General features: G+C 46.2%; 1 protein-coding gene across 1 annotated transcript in view; it reads left to right on the plus strand.

Annotated features, from left to right (window-relative positions):
• Positions 1-2,579: 2,579 nt before the first annotated feature.
• LOC139051845 (uncharacterized protein DDB_G0283697-like) overlaps positions 2,580-26,633 on the plus strand; it is a 154,224-nt gene continuing 130,170 nt past the window's right edge. The window contains exon 1 of the mRNA XM_070528863.1: positions 2,580-2,728. Within this exon, the coding sequence (XP_070384964.1) occupies positions 2,580-2,728 (149 nt within the window). The remainder of the gene's footprint in view (positions 2,729-26,633) is intronic.

Below are 26,633 nucleotides of genomic sequence, written 5' to 3' on the forward strand. Positions count from 1 at the left end.
GCTTAGGTAAGGTTAAGCCCAGGATGCGAAGCATACTAGCCTTTATTTTAGTTGTTGAACCACTGTTTAGCCTGGTGAACTGCTGTCGCTTGGGTATATTTGGTTCGGCTAGACGAAGAAACAACTCATGCATTACTTCTTCGCCTTCAAGAGTGGAACGCGACAGCGTTCCCGTCGACCCGCCAAGGGGTGTAAGACAATGGGCTACAGGGCAGCGACTACGCGTCCCGCATTGGACGCGGTGAGCGTCGAGCAAAGCAGCGTTCGGCGCGGCAACGAAATGTGCGCCTGAGCAAGAGACGCACGCCTTAGAAACAGCGCGTTTCTAAGGCAACACCGCATTCACTAGAGGCGCTTTTGTACCGCTTTGAAGCGTTGTACTCGTGGCTCAGTGGTAGCGTCTCCGTCCCACACTCCGGAGACCCTGGTTCGATTCCCACCCAGCCCGTCTTGCAAGAGTTGAGCCAAAGCCACTTCTCCTCTGTCGTGACGTCACGGTGTCACGTGATTTCATGGTCACCGCCGCGCCTGAGGAGCTGGGTTGAGCCCTCGTAATATGCTTCGCATAAAAGGCTTTCCAACCGAGACAAACGACTGCATCGAATAGCGAATAAAAGTTCACTGGTATCGAAATGGGACGCTTATAAGGAGGCAAACAGTACTTACGCAGAAGCTATTAAACTTGCCAAAAAAGCATTCCAAGTACACACTTTGCACAGAATGCTTGCGAATGACCCTAAAAAGTTTTGGCGTGTTATTAACCCTTCCAAAGATAATTCAATCACGTTGACTAATTCCAATGGTTCACCGGTACCCGAAGATGTATGTCCCCATATCCTTAACTGTGTGTTCTGTAACAACTTTATCGTATCTGGTCACCCTGTGCTTCCAACTCTCGAGTCTTGCCACTACCAACCTATGGACTTTATTATCATTGAACCTCTTGGGGTCGAAAATGTAATTAATGGTCTCAAGTTGTCATCATCTCCTGGTGCTGATTTGGTTAATGCGAAATTTTTGAAAAATACTGTTGTTTATTCATCTGTCTGCTTTCAAAAATGTTGCAGCAATCCTTAGATAGCCATCGGCTACCTGCAGATTAGAAGGTCGGGAAGGTGGTCCCACTTCATAAGTCCGGTAGCAAACGTTCGCCCCTCAACTACCGCCCCATTTCCCTCACAAGCATTCCTTGCAAGGTTCTTGAGCATATTCTGTGCTCACATTTAGCAAAGCACTTACACAATAATTCATTTTTATCAAAAGCACAACATGGTTTCCGAAAAAACTTGCCATGTGAAACGCAACTCCTTTCTTTTACTCACAGCCTTCATCTTATTCTCGACAAAAGTTCTTTCTCAGACTGTGTTTTCTTTGATTTCGCCAAGGCCTTCGACAAAGTGTGTCATAAATTACTTCTATTTAAACTTACCAAACTTAACCTCGATCCTCACCTGTTTGCACTGCTTGAACATTTTCTCTTTAATCGGTCACAGTATGGTCACTCTGGTGTGCCCCGATCATCAGTTATAGGCCCTCTTCTTTTCTTAATTTACATTAACGATTTACTCAATAATGTTTGTTCTAATAATTACCTTTTCGCAGATGACTGTGTTATCCTCCGTGAAATCTCGGAGAAATCTGATCACAAATTTTTACAAGACGATATAAGCGCTATCTCTAACTGGTGTGACGTATGGTTAATGCAATTTAACGTAACTAAATGTAAATGTATGCGTGTAACTCACAGCAATATTCCACTACCGAACTATTGCCTTTATGATACTCCCCTGGATGTCGTAAGCTCCTATAGATACCTAGGTGTCCACATAACCTCGTCACTTTCCTGTTCGCTGCACATCGACAACGTAATTAACAATACTAATGGCATGCTAGGTTATCTTCGCCGAAATTTTTCTTCTGCTCCTACATCATTAAAATTAAACCTATACAAAACGCTTACTAGGAGTAAAATCCATCCATTTGGGACCCGCACCTCGAAACCTTTACTCAGTCACTTGAACTAATCCAAAACAATGCCGCACGTTTCATTCATAGCAAATACAGCCGTACATCAAGCGTAACTGCCATGAAAAACTCTTCGCTGCTTGCTCCTCTCCCAGCCCGGCTTAAGTGCTTTCGCCTTGCTTTATTTTAAAAACCATATTTCCACAATTCGTATCTACGCGATAATCTAATATCATCTCCTACCTACATTTCCTCTCGCATCGACCGTAGCCATAACGTTGGAATGATTCACTGCCGCACCAGAACCTGTGACGAATCATTTACTCCTAGGACCTCGCAGGAATGGAACCACGTTCCCGGCGCAGTTGTCGCAATCAAGGACAACTCAAAGTTTCGTTCGGCCTTATCAGACATCATTACTCCTGGATACAATTAACTAATCAAATTTGCTGTTTATTGCTACTTTGTTTATTTACTTATCTATGTTTTTTTGCCCACTCCCCTCTGTAGTACTTCGGTCATGGAGGTACAAAAAAATAAATAAAATAATGTTTGGCTTCCTGCTTATGTTGCAAAGGTTGTGTACAAGTGGGTCCGAAACAAAACAGCTGCGGATGGGGCAGGATGTCGTGAACAGCTCACTGACAGTGCTGGAGAACAAGAGGGATAAAATTGCAGGTCCACCACCAGCCGAGCAGGGAGACTTCGTCACCACACTTGAGAACGCTTCAGCAGTTCCAGTCTTATTTTCCGTGCTGTCAGGGTACACGACAAGTTTTAGCCTGTAAGAACATAGACCGCCGATCTCAGAAGCCTTTAAAATCGCGAGCACTATCGAGGTACTTAGCAAAAGGCTAGTCAGCTCATGAGCACTTACAACACTAGTGAGGCACCGTTAATTTGGTCGAGACATTAGAGAGTTCTAGAATTGGGGGCTTAAGGCTATGGGCCCCCAAGCCGCGTTGCGTCGGTTGCTCTTGGGTTTAGAAGAGCAGCAGAGTTTGAGGATTCGGTCGAATGCAGACAGCGTTGGGTTGAGCGCTCGGGACGCCGCAGTGTGGAAAATAGAAAGTCGCTTGAAAGCAGAAACAAAGAACCTGTATTCTTGCAAGTGAAAACGAACAGAATGCATTTTTGAGCAAAGGGAGCGAACAATAATATGTAAGAAACGTAATCACTGTGTTAGTATCGGTTAGTGTTACGAATTAAGTGTGAAATTCTAAGCGAAGCAAAGCCAATCGAAACCAAGTGCTCTTAGTTGGTGTTCTCTCGTGACGCACTGCAAAACTGCGAGTTCAGCCGCGTGAAATGGCAAAAATCAGTCGAAGTACCGCAAGTTTGCTCTGCGACCATCTGCTGTACGCCCTCGCTGTCCCCCGCGAGGGCGGCCCAAGACTGGCTTGGTTTCTACGCATGCGCACTTGCGGACCGCAATTTTCTTAGGTCCCCAAGCCGCTTGGGCGCCCAATTCTAAATCTTTCTATTAACAAGGCAACAGTCCCTATGCGCGTACTGGATCAGTTACGGGCATGGCTAGTTGATCGCATCAGTGAGGTGGAGTGTCTGTGTCACACTAATGTTTACAAACCGAATAAGTCATCAGTACATGCACGTACCCAGGGGGGGGGCGCGGGGGGGGCCGGGCCCCCCCCCGACATCCAATGGCATACCCCCTCTCCCCCTCCCCACCCACGCCACCACTCCTCACACATTCCTAAAGCGCTGCCAGATCAATGTCGAGACTTGGCAGCTATTCATCGGTCAGCATTATGCTGCCTTTTTCACTCCTTTTAGATGGCCGTAGTTACCGGCATCTCTTGTAATGTGAAGGACAGTTTTCTCATAGATTCCGCACCCGCACGATTAACTCGAGATCCGCTCAGTTGTCACCATCTATTCAACCGTCACGCGCATAGCTGATGCTTTTGTTAGTTCAACCTTCTTTGTTTAGGCTGATCCTGGGACCAGGAGAGGGATGCGGCTGTTACTCAGCTGGTCTGTACTCTCATGGAACGAGTTGCGGCCAGAGAAAACACCAATTGCGTTTAACTTTTCCCTTTGCTTCATTATTTCCTTGAGTTACGGCTCGCCGCGACGCTGGCAGATACCCGGAACCATATACACGTGATATGGGTTAGATAAGGTGGGAAATAAAATGATGTGAAAGAGTGTCCATCATGAAACCCTGCAATAACCCTTATACCCATAAGCAAGATGACTGTCGGCAGTTACCTCGTCTGTTTTTCCTTAATTGTAAGCACTTTTCGTGCAAAATTGGAAACCGGAAACAAAAATCGCAAGGAGTTGAGAAATTAAGTGATCTACTAAGGGAGAGAGCCAACGCAACAACCAAACTGCAAGCAAAAGAGAATAATAAAAATGATAACCATTGTTTATGAGAATATTTATGGATCAAGATCTTATTTATAAAGGAAGTAGAGAAAACGCCGCCGCAAGTGGAGAATAATTACTGGCTTTGAATTACGCTTCTACAGTTATCGGTCGAACCACCTCACGTAGCCACTTCTCTGCTGTGCTTATGTGAGTGTTTTTGTAACATTTCTCGGTGAGCGCAGTACATCTAGAATCGCAGAGTCCTGCGCTCTACGCGGTTGTATCGGACTGGCGGCCGCACAGCGTTACGCAATTCGCGGAACTGTCAAAACTGATCCACAAGGCGAAAATAACTGATATTCCAAACTATAACATGTGAAATACTGAAGAAGCCGTAAAAAAACGAACGCTGCCTGAAATCATTAAAAAAGAATCCTGGCATAGGACAAACCATGATGTATGCACTAAAAGATAAGAGGGATAATATCATAAGAAATCTCGAAGATTTCTAAGCTGACCTGTATACAGTACCCAGAGGAGTCACGATACCTCACTTAGAAACAGTAATGAACAGGATACAGAAACTCTCCTATAACTAGCGATGAGGTCAGAAGGGCGCTGCAAGACATGAAACGATGAAGAGCGGGAGAAGAAGATGGAATTAGAGTCGATTTAATCAAAGATGGAGGAGACATATTGCTAGAAAAGCTGGCGACTCTGTATACGAAGTGTCTATCGACTGCAAGGGTTCCAGAGAACTGGAAGAATGCAAACATCATACTAATCCACAAAAAAGGAGACGTTGAAGAATTGAAAAATTATAGGACCATTAGCTTGCTCCCAGTATTATATAAGATATTTACCAAAATAATCTCCAATAGAATAAGGGCAACACTGCATTTTGTCAGCCAAAAGAACAGGCCCGCTTCAGGAAGAGATACCTTACAATGGATCACATCCATGTCATCAATCAGGTTATCGCGAAATCTGCAGAGTACAATAACCCTCTCTATGTGGCTTATATAGATTACGAAAATGCATTTGATTCAGTAGAGATACCAGCAGTCTAGATGCACTACGTAATCAAGGACTACAGAACGCTTACGTAAAAAGCTTGAAAAATATTGCTACATGCGTGTGGTATTTGTTTGTTTGAACGAGGTGCGTGGGCGCCATCACTCCAGAAAAGAGGAGGAAGAACGAACTGAACTCACGCTGTGAATCTAACCGGTCAGCGCTGCAACCGTTGTTGTAAATATAATCTGTAAATAGTTTCTCGTCTTACTGGCTCGTCCTTCGCGTAAGAATATATACAGAGTTTCTACAGCTATCTGAATTCTACACAAGAAAAGCAGGGAGATACCTTTAGAGAAATTGATCAGACAGGACGACACAATTTCTCCAAAGCAATTCACTGCGCGCTTAGAAGAATTCAAGCTATTAAAGTGGGAAGGCTTAGGACTAAAGATCGACGGCAAATATCTCAGCAACCTTCGGTTTGCCGATGACATTGTTCTATTCAACAACAATGCAGACGAATTACAACAAATGATTGGAGACCTTAACAGAGTGAGCGTAAAAGTGGGGTTGAATATTAATATGCAGAAGCTGATGATAATGATAAATAGCCGGGCAAAGGAACAAGAGATCAGGATCGCCAGTCGGCCACTAGAGACTGTGAAGGAGTACGTTTACCTAGGTCAATTTATCACAGGGAACCCTGATCATGAGAAGGAAATTCACAGAAGAATAAAAATAGGTTGGATCGCATACGGCAGACATTGCCAGCTCCTGACTGGAAGCTTACCATTATTATTGAAAAGTAAGGTGTGCAATCAGTGCATTTTTCCAGTGCTGACATATGGGGCAGAAACTTGAGAATGAGTTAAGGACCGCGCAAAGCGCGATCGAACGAAGATTGCTAGGCATACCGTTAAGAGAGAGAAAGAGAGCGGTTTGGATCACAGAGCGAATGGGTATAGACGATATTCTAATTGACATCAAGAGGACAAAATGTAGCTGGGCAGGTCATGTAATGTGCCGGTTAGATAACCGTTGGACCATTAGGGTTACAGAATGGGTACCAAGAGAAGGAAAACGCAATCCAGGACGACAAAACACTAAGTGGAGCGATGAAATTAGGAAATTCGCGGGCGCTAGTTGGAATCGGTTGGCGCAGGACAGGGGTAATTGGAGATCGCAGGGAGAGGCCTTCGTCCTGCAGTGGACATAAAACAGGATGATGATGATGATGATGATGATGATGATGATGATGATGAAGGTGGTGGGCCCCCCCCCCCCCCCGAAAAAAAAGCCTGGGTACGTGCCTGCATCAGTACAAACAATCTGTTACATCGAAAAGGAGCTACTTAAAACTGATGCCTTTAATCAGGGCTTTCTTCACAAGGCAGATGCTTTCAGTCAGAAAGACAAGTAATCAGCAGGGCACCAAGGTTTTCAAAATAAATGGCGGGGGCTGCACCTGTGTTCTAGGCAACCATACGTTTGGGGGACACCCAATGGCCTTGCCGTGTGCTGGTGCTGTGGTAAGAACATTATAGATTTTAAGTGCTCGTATAGCTTCTTCAGGATGTCCTGGATATTACTGGCTTGAAAACGTGCCTAGCTCTCGCCAATCGTGGGCTAACACTGCAGCAAGAACATGTCAAAAGCAGACGCAGATGGCTTTCTCCAACGTGGGGTTTTGTGACTTCGTCCTTTGGTCACCAAAGTTCTACCAAAAAACGTGTCTTCAGACACGATCAGCCTGGCAATAAAATTTTCACTGCTGCACGAAAGTTTTTGTAAAAACCGTCCAGCTCGAACTCATCAGCTGCTACATCACAAAGCATCGGGAGGCGGAGAGACAACAAACCAGACAGTGCAGTTCCCGGCTTTTGCAAAGGCACTGAGACTGCGAACATAGTTGAAAGTGAAAACAGTGCATGCTGCTATAAATGGCTTCACTTCTCATGTGTTACACCAAAAGTTAAACACAGGTATTTGCCAGCACCCAGAAAAAGCAAGGTTAATTTCACTGTAGGGAGCGAGAATTGGGGATCGACACACCACTGTGCCATTTCTAGGAAAAAAGCAATGGAAATATTTCACTGAACTGAGAAATCCCATTTATTTCACCCATTCCCAACGCTCATTAGGCTGCATCCTCGCAGCATGAATTCACACATTCTTTTGTTCTTTCAATTTCTACTGCTGACGACCACTTCTTGCCTTTCGGGAATATCTTGTAAGATAAATACGTGCGCGTTCCTGTTCCATCCAGATGTAGTTCCTTACAAAGTGCTCGTATTTCCATTTTCTGTAACTCATTTGACACAAATAGCAGGCAGAACTGAAACATGCAACTTAACAAATTTTAGCACTGTCATTAAATAAACTTCAGCAATTTTACATGCCAAATATACAGTGTGAAGGTATGGCACGCTGAAGTGCGGGACTACTCGTTAATTTCAGTTTACTAGGGTTCTTTAAATACGCGAGAAAGCACGGCACCGAAGTGTTTTGATTAATTCACTTCCATCAAAATGCGGTCGCCACGGACGCATTTTGATTCAGCACTCTCGGACATAGCAGCGCACCACCAAAGCCATTTTGCCACTTATAACAGGTCGCAGCACCCTGATCAACAAGCTTCATCTGCCTGAAGGAAAACAAGGTCAGCGCTTGCCCCGTTTGTACTGCAACAATTCAGGGACAAATTTAGCAGAGCAAAGTACGTATTGACTATTTTATCCTGGCTCCCTATTGCAAAACCCAGTGCCACTGGGACCCAGCGCGCCTGATTATGGGCCCAGCGCCGCGCGCTGGATGCTGGGCAGGCGCAGCTTACTGGGAGGCGCTGGCTACTCGTGCAAAAAACAGCTCTAGCGCGGTAAATATGCGGCGCCTGGATACCGTGTATATATTATTTTGAATATAGAAAGCAACAATGAGCGTTTTAGTCCAATAAAAAAAAGAAAAAGAAACGTAAAAGTACAATCGCTCTCACCAGCAGTTGAACGTCCGACCTGCAGATTACAAACCCGACCCTCAACCGCTGCGCCACGCGAACTTTTTTTTCTTTATTGCATGTAATTATCGGCACTGTCAAACCAATGCAGTTACATTACATATAAACACACAAGAGAAAACAAATTCACAGATAGTATACAGTCCAATGACAGTTCAAAATTCTGGCAAACAAATACAAGCGTCCAGACACGAAATCCTTTAAGGGACGGGATCATATGTAGCCACCACACTACGGACTTGAGCACTCTCTTCTCGGAAGATAGACCTTGTCGAGCGAGGTGGCTCGGCATGTCTGTCGACCATTCGACTTCTCCATAATGAACAAAGTCCTAATAACATAAACAAATCATATGGTGCATTACTGGCTGTCTTTTTGAAAGGAAGGAACCGGATACCATAACATGTGAGAGGAAAGTCTTTTTTGGTAGTTCTTTGTAAAATGTCCCAAAAATGAAATGCGTCACGACAAAGTATAAAGCAATGTTCTATTGTCTCGGGTTGATTGCAAAGCCTACAATTTGTATTCCCAGGTACATACACTCCTTTATCCTGAAGCCATGTTCTAACTGGCAGTGTGGAGGTGTGCAGCTTAAAGAAAAACGTTTTCGCTGCTGGCGCAATGCGCATTCTACGGACACGGCAAAAACCATCTTGACCAAATAGAGACAGATACGGCTTTCGGTACAGAGTTTCAGGGAAAAGGTCATCTATAAGTGCTACATTTAGCGACGTGCGATTAACGATAAACAAATATTCAAGGTTGAATCTGGCTTTCAAGAATGAAATAGTGTCGACAAGTTCCTTTAAGAAGCCCCATAACGGTAGTTCTTGAGCAAAGTTTGTCGTCACAAAAAGAAAAGGGAGATGCGACGCAAGACATGTTCGATTAACTGCGAGAAGGAATGGATGACGGACATTTTTAAGGTAAAATAAGCGCATGACCAATTGTCGCACAAGCAAATGCACAAGACCCCGGCCTGCCTATTCAAGCGGGAGAAAAAGGTTGTCCCTTCTCATGGCTTCCCGTGATGAATGCCAAATAAAACGTGCAAATATTCTATGAAATGACTGGACATGGACACGTGAGCAGTGCAAGATCTGCAGAGCTTACAGAAGCTTAGAAGCGAGAAATGTATTGCATGCCTTAGCTCTCGCAAAAATGGAGAGATCACGTCCTTGTCAGGTTGTCACCTTTCGACGGATAGTGGCTATCGTGGACGTCCAATGAGGTCCACTATTACGGAAGTTATCGAGAGGTACTCCAAGATATCGCAACGGAGACTGATTCCAACGAATATTTGCGAATACAGAGGCAGTGAGCGCCCACATGCCTAGCCAAAAGCCTCTACTTTTGTCAAAATTTACAGTAGCTCCTACAGTCTCACATAAACGCTGGGTAGCGTTTATTGCCTTGGTAATGCTTGGCTTATCGACGCAAAAGAAGGCAATGTCATCTGCATAAGCTAACACTTTATTTTCCTCATCGGTATACATGTATCCTTTAATGCTCGAGTCGCAAAGCACGCTTAAGCAAAGCGGTTCTAAGTATATGGCTAAGAGTAAAGGCGAGAGCGGACAACCTTGACAAACGGATGACTGTACTTGTATTATATCTGAGAGGTTACGGTTTACAATTAACTTTGTAGTGCAATGTTTATAACGCAGTGTTATACCATTGTATAATACATCCCCTAACTGAAGATGTCGCAGTAGTTGGAAAAAAAAATCGTGTTGAACCTTATCAAAGGCTTTGGCGAGGTCAATCTGGAGAAGAGCTTATTTGATCCGTACTACCCTCTATGCACTCAAGGACTGAACGTGCGATATGAACATTTGTCTGTGTAGAGCGGCCTCGAATTCCGCATGTTTGATGATCACCTACTAATTTAGTAATGACTGTCTGCAATCTATTTGTCAGTATTTTTGCAAATATTTTTTAATCCACGTTACATAACGTTATCGGCCTATATCCGTTTACTCTCTTTATTGTTTCATCATCAGTGCTTTTTGGTATTAAGGCTGTGTGGCCCTGATAGAAAGATGGAGGAAGCTCACCATATTGATAGGCTTTCTCGAAAAGCTGCTCCAGAAAAGGACACAGGAATCCCTGAAATTTTATATAAAATTCAGCACCAAGGCCATCAGGACCAGGCGTCTTGTTCTTCTGCAGCGTTTCGACGGCACAATTAATTTCTTCTGGAGTTATTGGCCCATCGACGCTGAGTCGATCTTCTTCTAAGTGTGGCCTAAGCGAAATAAACTGATCAGCGTTTTCTTCGTATCCACTCTGAGGCTTAACTTCAGCGACAGGATCTTTATAGTGAGCTTCAAATAGGCTTATTATTTGGGACGTGTGTGTGTATATAGACCCACCAGACTCAATTTCCAATATTTTCTTGGAAAGCGCGTATCGCTTTTCATCACCGAGAGCCCTTTTTGTGGCCTGTTCCTCTGTGAAGCGAGTTGTGCGTGAACGCCCCATTGCTCCTTTCTACACTTCCGTCTCATATTTCTGTATTTGTGCGCGAACTGTGTTTATTTCATCGCTATACAACCCTGGTTCCTGGATTTCGAAAGCGTGCAGCTTGTGAAGTAGATCATGAAGGTACTGGTTTTTAGCTTTTTTGTTTGAGACAGCTCACATGAAATGGCAATCGCCTCGTTTTTCACTCTATTTTTGAGCATTTCTCATTGAGCAAACAAAGGAAGCTGTTGACATTGTGTTATTTCTAGCCATAATTCTTTCACTTTGTTTACAACGCTTTCCTCTCGCAAAAGTTTTGTATTAAGTTTCCACAGTTCCCAGTTTGGAGCAAACCTGCGAAATTTTTGGGGACCCCATGAAACAGCTACTAAACAGTGGTCTGTGAAAAATACAGGCTTCACGGCGTAGTTGTGAATGTTAGACCAGAGATTCGTCGAAACATACACACGATCAAGTCGAGCATGGGAGACGTCTTGAAAGTGCGTAAACCGCACCCAAGATGGTGTGTAGGCGCCCACGTCTATTAGATTGTGATCTTCCGTTAACTGATGCAGGAAAGTAGCACTTGCATCATAACAATCAGTTAGGTATGAGTAGTCTCTGGGATGACAAACACAGTTGAAGTCTCCCAACAGTACCAAATCTCTGTCAGTATCTAGGAGCGGAGCAAGTGGGAGGAAGAAAGCCTTCCTGTGACTTCCGTGTGCGCACCGGTGTTTGGCCGTGATCGCGTAAGACGATCTGTGCACAGCAGGCATAAAAACCAACTTCAACGACCATTTTGCGCACTAAATCTTGTGGAAGGCCAATATGAGACATTTGCGTGATTACAGCTACGTAAGTGTACTTCTGTACACTGATAATGAGCGAGAGTTTGCTACATTGCGATTGATGAACGCGGCTGTGTAGTGCGTGCATGAGCGGCTACTCTTCTCAACTTATTTATGACTGTTTTCTTAGACTGCCAAGATTTACTGCCTGTGTAAAAAAAAAAGGAACTCCCGCTGGTGACCCAGTACTTTTTTTTTCTAAATTACATAGGCGATGTATAAAATTCTTGTGCTTTTAGAGCGGTTTATGTAACATGCATAGTGACAGAGTAAACTAACGCTACTGGGTGTTCTGTTGTTTTGTATTTCTTGTTATGCATCAAGCACAACATTATTTGGGTATGCACCGTAGCATTTCAACATAAAACATAATATGTATGCTGACTTCAGTTCATTGCATGTGCTCGGCTTACAAGCTCAAAATTTAAAGCATGTGTTGTGAATATCACCTGGCCATTGGTTTCAAACTCGAAATGCGTATGTATAAATGAGCAAAGGATAAGTTGAAAAAAGGAAGTATCATGGGCCTCGCATTGACCATGTTTTTATTGACTGCGATCGTCACGATCTGCGAAAACCAAGTGCCATAGCTCGAGTGACTCGAGGCGAGAGCGCACTCACGTGCGCAGAGAAATCATGCGAGTTCCTGGTGCACGTGAGGACGCGGAATTCTCGCGCGACAAGTGTGCCTTCGCCTGCCACGAGCACGGAATAACCGCGTGCGTTGAGCAACAAACGCGTATACACGTGTACCCGCGTCAAGCGTGCAAGACGCGAGCGATCCTTGCAATGAACTCCTATTTTCGTAGCATCGCTAACACCGCGTGCACTTCGCTTAAATATCTTCTAAAACAGTTCCGAAAAGCAAAAGCAAGTGCACTTATATCTCGTACACGCGCGTGTTTTTTGTAGGCTTGAAGTTTTCCGGCCGATTCTGTGTAACCACGCAGAACGACGCTCTCGGTCATTGTGCCCGGTCGGAATGTAGGGAAAAGTCTTTCCAGGCTCAGTTCGGCTGCTGCATCCGAAGGCGCAGCTGCCAGGCATGATTTCCTTGCACTCAAACGCGAGGCCGACAATCGGAACATAAAAAAAAACGTAGGGAACCTGCGCTGCCTGTGCTATAACTCAGCCGGCCCGCCCGGCGCTTGGAATGTATATGGCACCCCAAAGTCACGTGGTACGGTTGGGCCAATGAACGCGTCGGCGGCGCGGGGAAAACGAATGCGGTACTCTGAATTTTTTTCCCGTGACTCTACGCCTCCTCCATCGATGCCGCGAGCTGGGGCCCCGTTTTCCCTTCTGGCATGACGTCACACCAGCGAGCGCCCTCTCTCGGTAGCGCCGCAGCAGCGTCGCGCAAGGCTTCGCCTCCACCATCGATACCACGAGCTGGGGCCCCGTCTCTCGGTCTGGCGTGACGTCACACGGTCACGTGACGCACACCTGTGTAAGGAGGTGCTACGACCACCGATGGACCGAAAGTGCGAGCAGTATTGCTTTCGCAATAAAACACGGCGTCCCATGCGTTTGCGTGGTTTCGTTCAAGAATTTGGCTATCCGCCCAGCCAAAAGGGAAAATGAAAAAAAAAGGAAAGTGATATTCAGTGTCAAATATCCATGAATAAACAGAGCAGCTCACGCACTTTTATTCCAAACTGCGACACAAAATACGGTTTTATGACCCCGAGATATAGGACAAGAGGCTAGTATCAAGCGATGAAATTGTATAAAGCATTTATTATTCAGCAGCGCTCGTCCTTGCGTACTGGAACCAGCGCGGCACAAACAGAACCAGCGCAGTTTCCAGCGCGAACAAGTGAACTGCAGCGAGAGCCAGCTCCTGTACAGCACAAACCAGTGCGCCCCAGCGTCATGGCAGTGGAACCAGCGTCTCTTCCAGTGTGACCCAGCTCTTATCCAACGTTCTCACTGGTGTCCCAGTGAGTCCCAGCGAGCGCCAGCATACCCAAGTGCGACCCAGTGCCAAAAAACGCGCTGGTTTCACACTAGAAGACGCTGGATTTTGCAATAGGTACTCCTCGCGAACGACAAGATATTTCCCTGCCGTAGAGAGGATCGGTCCAGGAACGACTCCTGAGGCAATTTTAGTCACTGAATGCGAGCATGGCCACGCCGGTTCGCCGTGCAGAGCGGAATCGGAGCATTATTTTTCGATGAGTTCGCACTGACGCAATGCAATCGATTGGCTCGTCGGTCGTGCAACTGGCGGCGCGCTGGCAGAAAGCCGTGTCCCCTTGAGACACCTCTTACGGGACGTACATACGTTCCAAGTTTCCAAAGCGTTCTGCAGTTCCGTTGGCGGATGCACCGCCACGGCATCGATCTTCGCCATTACTACCGCGGCCGTGCCTGTCGCCGAGCATAGGCTTAACTGGATTGGGCGGAGCTTGCAATGACCGAGACCTTGCGGAGTAAAGTGGTAGTATTTATTCACGTGATCTTCAGGTTGGTTCCAGATCACGTGGTTTTAAACTCTCAATAGATGGTTTGTGGTCACGTGATCTAATACTCTGTACGTCGTGAAGCCGGCTCATGACATCCTTTTACTACGTTTCTCAGAGATGGTAGTAAAACGATGCAATGTAACGCATTTTACTGCTTCATGCCAGAGTAATTTTCTGGTGCAAGGTAGTCTTCAAAGCTCATGAGCCGCAAAAACCCCAATGCCGGCTAACTTTTGCTAACAGTGTACTGCATAATGACAGGCTTTGATATGAGCTTTGATAAATGTCAAGGGGTATAGATCGGCAACTAGGAAGACTCTCCGAGTACGTTTGCTAATATCCGTCACGCCGGCAAGATATCTCTGGGTGCTGCCTGAAGAACACTACCATGACGCAGTGGAATACTGTATTGCCGAGGCTGAAAGGGTTCGGGAGTGTACACTTATGTGGGGTGGGGGCGGCACAATCTTTCAATGTTTGCTCACGCGACGGCGTGAAACCTGTTTGCTGTTGCCAAGGTTTCTTACGCAATTCAAGATTTGCGCCTGTCAAGGGCCAACATACAACGTTTGCACAAAGTACTCGCAGTGTTTGTAGGAGGTTCAAACTGGGAACGCACCTGTCGCACTAATCTCTTTCGTTCTGGTAAAATGCCTTACTGGTTGGCGTATTCCACTGTTGCTGACTGTGGTGACTGTGTGGTTTACAAGATCCCTCTTTCATGCAATCGTTTTTATATCGGCCAAACGGGGCGTTGCATCAACGACCGCATGCGTGAGCATTTCAACAAATTTCAAAAACGGGCAAAAGATAGTCAGTTGTCACTACATTGCAATGAATGCGGCTGCAAGCCATCTTTCGAAGGTGTAACCTATCTGTCAAAATATCGTGACGACCGCGCACGCCTTATATCCGAAGCCTTCCACATTCACGTTAGTGGCGAAGCATGTGTAAGCCTTCCGTCCATTTCTCTCCTTCCGAAGGAGATTGCCTTCTTATCACATTAATTGCAATCCCCCTGCGCATGCCCTATCCTGTAGATTCTGTGGTTTCAGATAGCGGCGGAGCATATATATGCTGACTGACGGAATGAACACACTTTGGTTGTTAGTCAGCGCCGTTGTCTGTGTCCCTTCACTCGTCCCGTCGTTTAGCGCTGTTTTTATTGCTCGTAATCACCCTTTCTTGTTAACTATGTTTCAAATAGGGCCGAGCAACGGTATACCCGAATTCATTGTGTCGTCTCGTAGGTGCAGTGAAGGCAGAGTGCGTCAATTCCTGAAAGTAGTAGTCTGGGTTTCACAGCTGTTTAAGGTTCGCTTTTCCGTGGAATACTTAAGTCGGTTACCACGAAAGCGCTTATATAAGGACCTGGTAGGCGCAATGTTGGCGGTACCATTATATCGCTTGGTGTTCTGCGTTGTACCTGAAAAGAACCTTATAAAAGGTGCAAAACGAGTACCAGTACGCCCGTTGGTATATTCCTTTTTCCAGCTCCACACCAATACCTTACTTCTCAAACCACGGCTAGAAGAACAAGGACTTTTTGTGCCTTGAAGAGTCAAGCGCTTACTATGCCGAAAACCCGAAACAGTTGAACACAGATTTCTGGAGTGCTGAGATGGCGTATTACACTGGGATACCTTACGGAGAACCCTAGAGAAATACTTACCGATTACGCTCTACGGAATTCGTTTCTTGCCTACTCTAAATGAAGACACTGTACCGCATGACATGTTCATCCTGTTATCCTTGCATAGTTTATGGAAAACTAGAATGGCCGTGAGACATGCTGAAATATATGCGCACAGCCTGTCAGAGAACGCTTCATCGAAAACATTTTTTATATTAAGGAAATCGATCATTTGCAAACACAAAACCAGCATGGTTCACTGTGGTGCATGAGCTTCCTACAAGCGCTTTAGCCCCCGCGTCAGCCATCTAATGGCAGATATTTTTATCGTGACTGTAATGTATTGTTAACATGTCTTGATTTGCATGTTGCCATGTCGGTAATCAATTAAAAAAAGCGTCCGTGGCGTGAAGGTTTCAATTACAGGATTCTGTACTTGAACTGTGTTCGAATGCTGCTGGTTCATGATTTTTAATATTGCTTATTTAATTATTTACCTCACTGTGCCTTGTGGAACATGACGAATTTACAAATTCGTAGAGCTGTTTAAATGCAGCAGCACGAAGTTCAGGCAAATCAATGTACTTCCCATAATTTAAATGCTGGCTAAACCACCCCGAGTGCAGCCGCTGTAGACACTAGCGCCAGTGTTTCCTCTACTAATTATTGTATTAAACTATGTATTTGGTGACTTTTTTTAGCTTTGATCTTGCTACGACAGGTGTCAGCACATGCCTTACTGGTTGGTTTTGCTTTGCAAATTCATAGAGAGCGCAGGAGTTTTGAGGCACGGACATTGAAAAATGTGTGGAAGCGTAGACAAATACAGCCTCGCTGTAGAAAGCGCTATGCGACAACGAGCCTATCATCTCGCGCTTCTTTCTAGACACGCTCCGCCGTCTTGTGCCACTGTGTCCGCGTGTTCCACGCTGCAATCAAATGCAGCGCAGAACAGCGGCTGGGTACTGTGATGGTATACCATGCTGACAACTGTTAACTAATAATTTCTAGCTTTGACATTGGTGTAAGCCATGTACACCGTTGACGACGTGCCGGTGAAATTGGAATCGCGTAGGACTAGATGACAAACCACAACTTATTTTCAAAATTATAATAATTGTTAGGAGACTAAAATGCTTGCAATAAAGAACTAGTAAGTGTATTGTTTTCTTAATATGTAGAGACAGAGAGAAAGTGAGAATGAAAACATTTATGTTTCCCGAAGGAGCTAATGCCACAGTACAGGCCTCCTGATAGGCTCATGCCTTGGGGGCCAGCACGTTGCAGCTGGAAATGACAAGGGTTGTGGAAGCACAAGGCGTTCGCGGCAGCTCACTGCTAAGTTTATTATTCACGTTCCATAGGCAGCCGTTCTTTGTCCCTTGGAAATGACAACATCCGCCAGCTATTCTGCGAATGATTAGAGCACTGCAGGGCGCAGCAACCAGCCATTTTTCTGTAGTCACAGCAAAGCCGTCAAGGCGTATGACAGCTTCTGACCACGCACGCATACGGCGGCCTAAAATCCCTCCATACACATCTTGATCGGCCAGGAAAAGCGGCGGTGATGCGTGGATAGAGGGGCTTTACGGCGGCCATCTAAAGCCAGTTGGAAAATGGCGGAGCATGTCACGAAAACTGATTTTGCAGTGGTTTTGTCAACATCGACTTTTTCAAATGCACGCATAGAGGCCACCTATTCTTTCTGCACACGCTGCGCTGTCTAGTTGCACTGCCGAGAAGCCCACGCGTGGGCTCCGACACGAGAAGCGTGCCGCGCCGGTGCCTGCGAATGCTGGCAACTACTCCTTTGCTTGCCACGCACTTAGTGGCACGGACTCAGTTACTTATGTTGGCGAGAGGCTCACTGAAGAAAGGTACATACACCGTGCATTAATCGCGCAGCTCACTAAAGCGTCGGCATGAGAGGCGTTCATTGAAAAGCGGCCCATATCCAGTACTTTAGGGCACCGCCCGCTAAAACATAGGGTTGCTCTCCTTGTGAAATCCCTCTTATGCGGTTTTGTTCCACTAAGCATCCGACGGATTAAAGCCTCATACCGAGTTACACATACTCAGTTACCCGAGTTGGCATCGCACATGTTCATTGAAGACCAACACCGGTATTAATTAGGTTCATTGAAGACCGGCACCGACCGAGTGGCACAGACCGAGTGCTCGAAGGCGGCGTCGAAGAGTTTCTTCCAACCCCGCCAACTGCCCAGTCCTGCATCATCTGCGGTCCATGTCGCCGTGAAAAAGCTTCGTAGACGGGTAGCACTTATGTACTCGCTGCCCCGCACTCTGTGACTCAAGAGGACTCGATGGTTGGTTTTCAAACCTATTACCGCAGGACAACAGCCAGATGCACTACCCTTTTGACCACTGACAACCCAGTGAAACAGGTAGGCGGAAAAACAAGTGGCCACAACATGGATGGATGGATGGATGGATGGATGGATGGATGGATGGATGGATGGATGGATGGATGGATGGATGGATGGATGGATGGATGGATGGAAGGATAGATAGATAGATAGATAGATAGATAGATAGATAGATAGATAGATAGATAGATAGATAGATAGATAGATAGATAGATAGATAGATAGATAGATAGATAGATAGATAGATAGATAGATAGATAGAACTTTCAACCTAAACTCGATGCATTTCAAAATGCACATAAAATAAAAAATCTCACGGAACCCAAAGTTTGGCTAGACGAAGACATCTCCCCGAAGGTTCTACATGCACGGAAAAAGCTGCGCGACTTCGGCAAAGCGAATATCAGAGAAAACGAGCGTTATTCTGTAAGATTGGATAGGCTTCGCATAAAAAATGGTGTTTACCTGTATGATTCGGCAATAGATAGCGTGAAAAACCTTCCTTCCAGGCACTCGCCGCCCGAGAGTTGACCGTCTACCGCAAAGAAAGCCAACCGTAACAAAACTAAACCAATCTTCTTGGTCTTGGCAAACTTCCGCAGTATACATAACAAAGTAGACGCACTTCAAGCTATTGCACATACCTGCTCAGCTGATATCATCGGGGGTACGGAAAAGTGGCTAACCGAAGACGTTGCAGGTCACGACATAGCGCTTCCATCATCGTTCGTTTTATTTAGGAAAGATAGGGATGATGCTCGACGAGGAGCAGGAGTGCTCATTATGATTAACAAAGGCTTCCATGCATCTCTTACCCCTTATCGACTCTCCCTTAGAAATAGTCTGGGTTTCTGCTCAACTTGGTCATATGTTTGGCATTAGAGGTGCCTGTTATAGGCCACCAAGTAGCCATCCTGAATTCATTCAACTGTTAAATGACGCTATTGTGCAGATCCTTATAAAGCAGCCGAATCGGCTCCTATTTTTAGCAGGTGACATTAACTTTCCCGCGACTAACTGGACGACGGTAACTGTTGGCTCCAATAGTAACTGACAGGAGAACATTAACTTTCTTCGTTTACTTCAATATCACCAGCTCACCCAAATTGTTCACGAGCCCACTCACGGTAAACATATCCTGGACCCAATCCTAACAACCAATCCTGAGCTCTCAGACGTCCACGTCTTGGAAGAAATAAGTGACTATAAAGTTGTGCACTGTTCTCTTCTGCTTCCACGGGCCGACAAAACAAAACCAAACAAAGCTTATCTACAACTACGCATGTGCGGATGTTGAAAAAATGAACCTGTTGCTGGAAACTTTCACAAAAGACTTTCAGGCCAATTTTCATAACCGTATGACGAATGAAAATTGGAAGTTGTTTCGTGACAAACTCAAAGAAATTGAAGATTCCTGCATGCCAAAACGAATGATAAGCACACGTACTAACGATCCTTGGTTTACCACAGATGTCAACAGGGCACTAAATGGGAAAAAAAGAGCATTTAGGAAAGCGGTTCGATCAAAGGAGCCTACAGACTGGCAAAACAACAAAAGCATTTTCAAAGAAGCTGAAAAACAAATTTCTGAAGCCAAAAACAAATATTTTCATTTTACACTTCTTACTTTGATAAAAACGGACCCTTAGAAATTTTGGAACGCTGTTAATCCTAAAAGCGCTAGTACGGTTGCTGTTCTTTTGGGTGTATACGGCAGCACCCTACCTCTAGAACATTGTGCAGAGCAATTCAATAACCACTTCTAACAAGTTTGTACGGATGAATTGCCCATTTACGATCCACTGCTGCTTCCTGAAGCCGATATCCAGATTCCCTTTTCACCAATTCACATATCTGCGCTAGGCGTGGCTCGTGCAATTGAACGCCTACGTCACCACACTAGCCCAGGACCCTATGGCATCAACGCGAAAATGTTAAAAATTACCTGCCACACACCGCTTTCCTGCTATCTCTCATTTTCCAACAGTCACTCGATACGACATGTGTGCCAGAAGATTGGAGTTTCGCTTATGTAATCCCGGTATTTAAATCTGGAGACAGATGCGTGCCTAATAATTACAGGCCAATTTCACTTACCTCAATATGTTGCAAGGTACTCGAACACATATTATACAGTAACATTATGACTCATCTTAACCAGAACAACTCGATTCATAACAACCAACATGGCTTCCGCAAACATTTATCGTGTCAGACACAGTTATTGGCGTTAATACTAAACCTGCATCAAGCAATCGACTCTTCTCTCTACATTGACTCCATCTTTATTGATTTCTCTAAAGCCTTTGATCGCGTGCCTAATAACCACCTGATGAGAAAGGTACGCAACCTGCAGCTGGATCAACGCACTACGCAGTGGATCAACGCATTTCTAACAAACCGCTTTCAGTCAGTTAAGTTAGGGAGATTCTTATCAAGACGTACAGGTGTTGCTTCAGGAGTAAGTACCCCAGGGTTCGGTGCTGGGTCTACTGCTTTTCTTAATTTATATTATTGATATCACGTCAAACATTACATCAACAATACGATTATTTTCAGACGACTGCCTGATTTATCGAGTAATATCGAGCCCTTACGACATCATAGCTCTCCAGACTGATTTTGATGAGCTAACTCATTGGTGCGGCAGGTGGCGAATGGGAATTAACGCAGATAAAACTAAACATCTCAAGTTTACTTCCGCTGCTAACGCAAATCCTAATGCCTACACAGCTAATAATACAATCATTGAAACTGCAGCGTCGGTAAAATACCTCGGTATTAATTTTAGCTCTCAATTTATCCTGGAGCACTGATATTGAACTGATTACAATCAAAGCCTTAAAAAAACTTGGTCTTCTTAAACGCCGACTACACCAAGCCAATCAGGACAGAGAACATCACGCATTCAACCGGATAATCAGGCCTGGGATAATTTATGCCTCAGCGATCTGGAACCCTCATTATACCTACCTTATTAACATGTCGGAATCTCTACAAAACAAGGCTGCTCGATTGATCCTTTCCCGTTACTCTCGGTATCAAAGTGTAACAGCACTGAAAATATCCCTCCATCTCCCACCTCTGTTCATGCGCAGAAAATTCAGCCGCATATCCTTTATCCATACCCTCTACCACAGCAACACGCCATTTGAAAGTTCACATCTTCTCCCGGCGCCGCACACATCGGCTCGTGTAGATCATATGAAGAAGACTAAACCCATTTTCGTTCGGACAGAACTAAACAAATACTCACCTTTGATCCTGGCTATTGAAGAGCGGAATTCGCTTCCTTATAGCATTGCGGCTATCGCTGGAACATCATCATTTCAAATAGCTCATTGGTCATACTTAGAAAATTCCAATGTGAAATGATGTGCGTTTTTTTTCAGTATGTGTGTCGGCCGTACCGTTCCGAAAAATGTCAGATGCCATATTTTGTAACTTCTGAAGGTGCGATTTTTGTTTTATTTTGTGGGATTTGCTACATGTGCATCTTTTCAGTACCTGTTCCTAGCCATTTCCCCCCCCTATTAACTTGTACCTGGCTTCTTAACTTGTTTATTTATGTCTTTAGCCAAATATATGCTGTGTTGTATATTGTAATATTTCTTTAATGAATCCCCCCGTATGTAATGTCCGCATTGCGCCTTTAGGGTATTAAAATATTTAAATAAAATAAATAAATGGCCGGCGCAAAGTGCATGAAGCACCCTAACAAAGCTAGCGCCTTACACAGCGCCATGTCATCATCATCATTTTCGCAATGTGCTGACCGAACCACTCTCCCTCTAGTGAAGATCAGCGCAACGAACTTGCCTTCTGGACAAATACACCCTTTCGACAATGCACAGCTGTACGAAAGCAACGGGCCAAGTTGTCTATTTGCGTGCTCATGACGAAAGTTGGCGCAAAGAGGCTAGATATCTACGTAGACAGTGAAAGAGCGTGAATTTCTCAAACACCGTTATTTGCACTAAATATAAAATCTCTCTCTTCGTCAACGTCTTCACAAAAGAGAATTCTTATTGCAATTGCGGCCAGCAGCGCCTCAACACGCGCGGCTCGTGATTGCCGGCTCCATTCTCTTCGGTGACGGACTTTTACCTTCGTCTCGAAGATCTACGCTCTCTGCGTCCCTTGCCGAACTGACAGCTAAACCGAGCAGCATTCTGACAATCATGGGTAAGTGCGCTGTTCCTGTTTGACCGTGACCGGGACGCCACCGAGTTCTGCTGACTGGTCGAAGTGTTTACTATTTGGAAAACCAACTGGCGTCTGCCGACTGTTGTAAAACTCGGGAGTTATTAGAGCACGCCATGTATTGTAGCTGTTTGTTGCAACTTCAATTAGTTATTCCAAGCAGTGGCCAGAACTGAAGGCTGTGACGGCGAAGATTTATGGGTATATCATCCCCACATGTTGGCGCGTTGTGATCACGGTGTCATGGCGCATGGCGACGTCACGCACATTTGTCGAAATCGTCACTAGCGGCACACGACTTCCAAGACACACGTCAAGAAGCGAGACGACAGCAGCAGCGCGTTTGCAGCTTCCATCTTACCGGCATGATGGCGGTGGCAGCGAGAGCTAAATTATTGTTACGTAATACGGCATCTATTTGTCATGTTAAACATGTGTAAGGGTATTGATGCACCCATTTTCAGGCTGACTTTGCTAGCGTCATTTTTTGTAAATCTGCACTCCATATTTCGCCGCAATCTTCATGCATTCTGTGCGTATTGCATAAGGTACAAGCGCGGCCACTACTAGCGAGAACACGTGAACCCATGGCAGCGCTCCGCGGAGCGCCATATCCGGCGCCTCGTGAAGCCTTGGCACACGACTCGGTGTAGTTGGTTTCCCGGGCTTTTTGCCAATCGCGCTGGTTACGCCTGCGCCGCAAGACTTCATGAGGCGCCGGTGGTGGGGCACTCTGTGCAGCGATGCGAAGGGGCTTCGTGCTCCCGCTAGCAGTGGCCGCGCCTGTATTTTTCCAGCGTGGCTGGGTGTATTACTGTATGCAAGCGGAATTGTACTGATGTTTTATTTATTCCTGTTGTTTTCTGCGCTGCCGTGTGTCAGTATGTAAATGGAGTTGGCTGCTTTTGTCAAGCCACTATAAGCCTTCATTCCTGATTCCTCCCATCAGAGAAAAAAATTCAACAGCCCGTCTACTCTGAAGGACAAGCACCCAAGCTGTGTTGTGTTTTACCTCAATCGGCGCATGTATGTTTATAAATGGATTATTATTATTATTATTATTATTATTATTATTATTATTGTAATGAAGAAAGGAGGAGAATGGCATACCGATCATCATCAAGAACAGAGGGCACGAGACCGGCGTTCGAAGACCACCATCTTGCTCTCCGCGCTCACTGTTCCGAGCTACCGCCCGTTTGTTGGACTCGTCCAATAAACCTCTTTACATTTGGTGGATCGTGCGGGGTACGCTCATCGCCGACACCTTGGAACTCCGATCCCGTACGTTGCACTCGACCATGCAAGCTGACGCAGCCCAACCGCCGCCATCTCTCCCGGCCGCCGTTTGCCCTGGCCCGGTTCGCCAGCGAGACGCCCCGGTATTTTCGGGTACGGAAGACCAGGACGTCGAGGACTGGCTGTCGTCCTACGAAAAAGTTAGTGGACCCAACAAGTGGGATGACGCTACTAAGTTGAGTACCGCGAACTTTTACTTGGCTGGCGTGGCGAAGCTGTGGTATACGAACCACGAATCAGAATTTGAAAACTGGTCTGCTTTCAAGGAGGCAATATCTGCCGTTTTCGGTCGCCCTGCCGTGCGGAAGTTACGCGCCGAGCAACGGCTGCGCACACGGGCACAGGAACCGAATGAAACATTTACCGCCTATATTGAGGACGTACTCGATCTCTGCAGGCGCGCCGATGCCTCAATGAGCGAAAGTGCCAAAATACAGCACATCATGAAGGGCGTCGACGACGATGTCTTTCAGATGCTTCTTGCGAAGTCTCCTGGCACAGTGTCTGAAGTGGTAACTCTGTGCCACAGCTACGACGAGTTGAGAAGGCAGCGGGCTCTCACCCGACGTTCATCTCAGACGTACAATCAACCGCTCGCTGCACTGGACATCATGCCTGCCCAGCCATACCTTATCGCACAAATGAAAGAATTTGTGCGTGAGGAGGTGGCCCGTCAGTTGTCTCTCCTGCCGTTTGCTCAGCGTCAGGAGCTCCCACAACAGCAGCAACTGCAGCGACCAATCCCGTTGGCTCCCGTGCTTCGACACGTCATTCAAGAGCAGATTTCCGAGGCCATGCCGGTGCCCATTCAGCAGCAACCTGTCGCCGCGCCTCTTAGTTACGCTGAGGTAGTAAAGCGGCAGCAGCTTCAACAGCCCTCACCACCCCATGGTGTGTCGTATGCTGCAGCCCCGATTCAGCCGTCCGTGACATGGTCTGCTCCCATCCCTGCAAATCCCTGGCGAACGCGCGACAACCGGCCGATCTGTTTTGCGTGCGGTGGCCCTGGTCATATCGCCCGATTCTGCCGCCGTCGCGCGCCAGGATATTCAGACGCCCGTTCACCGAACTACATAGATCGTCCCCGCTCTCGTTATGAAGATCCGGGTCCCCAACCAAGCACGTCTTCACGTGACTATCCGCAACCCACGTCTCGTCGCTCACCTTCACCCCGTCGCCGCTCCTTGTCGCCCATGCGTCGTCGACCAGCCCCTGAAAATGAGGGAAACTAGCCTCCGCAGTTCGTGAGGCAAGAACTGCGCTGTCGAAATGCTCAAGTCCTCGAACTTTGCCGTCGAATATTGTCGAAGTTTTCGTAGAAGGCATTCGTGCATATGCTCTTGTCGATACCGGTGCTGCCGTTTCTGTTATAGACGCCACACTTTGCCGCAAGCTTCGGAAGGTGACAACGCCTCTTGAGATGATGCCCTTACGTACAGCGAATGGAGACCCTGTTCGGCCTATAGCTGCCTGCACTGCTCGACTTATTATAGCTAAAGAACACTACATTGTCGAGCTTATCGTCCTTTCCTCTTGCTCGCACGACATTATACTTGGCTGGGACTTTCTATCGTATAATCACGCCGTTATTGATTGTGCCAGATCTGAACTTGAGCTCTTCCCCTTGTGTGACGAGTCCTACTACCCCGCTCATCAAGCCGCACACAAAATAGTCGTCACAGAAGACACAGAAATTCCGCCGACAGCAGCTGTTTTGCTCCCCGTATTCTGCAACAGCATATGTGATGAAGCTGCATTCTTTGAACCATCATGCCTTCTTCTAAATCGGAAGCCACTTCTTTTGCCTTATTCGACCCTCTCTATTTCGAATGGAACAAGCGCTCTCTGCCTCACAAATCCTCTTCCATATCCCATCAGACTGCTTAAAGGTGAATCCCTTGGATGCGTGCAACCCATTGATGTCGGCCAAATTTTTTCCGTGCAGCAAGATTCAGCTCGACGCGACCTCGACGTCATCAGTGCTCTTACCCCTTCTGGTGTTCCAGCTGCTGACCTATTCGATTCGTCCATCGCAGACGGACTGTCCCCATTTGAACGCACTGCTCTTCTCCAGCTGCTCTACAAGTTCCGCGACTCCTTCGATGTTGCCCAACGTGCCCTTGGCCGAACTTCTACCATTGTTCACAACATCGACACCGGCTCCAACTCGCCAGTGCGACAACGCCCTTACCGCGTCTCCACCGCGGAACGTCAAGTTATTACCGACCAGGTTGACGATATGCTTAAACGCGACGTTATTCGCCCTTCACAAAGCCCGTGGGCATCCCCTGTGGTTCTCGTTAAAAAAAAAGGATGGATCGATTCGCTTCTGCGTGGATTACCTGCGCCTAAACAAGGTCACTCGAAAAGACGTGTACCCTTTAGCCAGAATTGACGATGCCCTTGATTGCCTACAAGGTGCCGAGTTTTTTTCGTCGTTAGATTTGCGTGCCGGGTATTGGCAGGTACCTTTAGCAGAGGCCGACCGTTCAAAGACAGCCTTCGTCACGCCTGACGGTCTATATGAATTCAATGTCATGCCCTTCGGCCTCTGCAATGCGCCTGCCACCTTCGAACGCATGATGGACTCGGTTCTGCGGGGTTTGAAGTGGCACATGTGTCTCTGCTATCTCGACGACATTGTTGTCTTTGCGCCAGATTTCGCAACCCATCTAGAACGCCTCAACCATGTCCTGACGTGTCTGAAAACCGCTCAGCTGCAACTAAATCTCAAGAAGTGCCGTTTTGCTGCGCGAAAACTTACAATTCTTGGTCACGTTGTATCAAAGGATGGTGTGCTTCCGGACCCAGCTAAATTACGTGCCGTGACTGACTTCCCCAAACCGACGACTCTAAAGCAGTTACGAAGCTTCATAGGGTTATGTTCCTACTTTCGTCGGTTTGTGCGCAACTTCGCCTCTATAATTGCGCCTTTGACCCAACTACTAAGCAGCGCCTCCAATATCTCGTCATGGTCTTCTGAGTGTGACCAAGCCT

The sequence above is a fragment of the Dermacentor albipictus genome, unplaced genomic scaffold, assembly GCF_038994185.2.
Source record: "Dermacentor albipictus isolate Rhodes 1998 colony unplaced genomic scaffold, USDA_Dalb.pri_finalv2 scaffold_15, whole genome shotgun sequence".
NCBI classification, from domain to species: Eukaryota; Metazoa; Arthropoda; class Arachnida; order Ixodida; family Ixodidae; genus Dermacentor; species Dermacentor albipictus.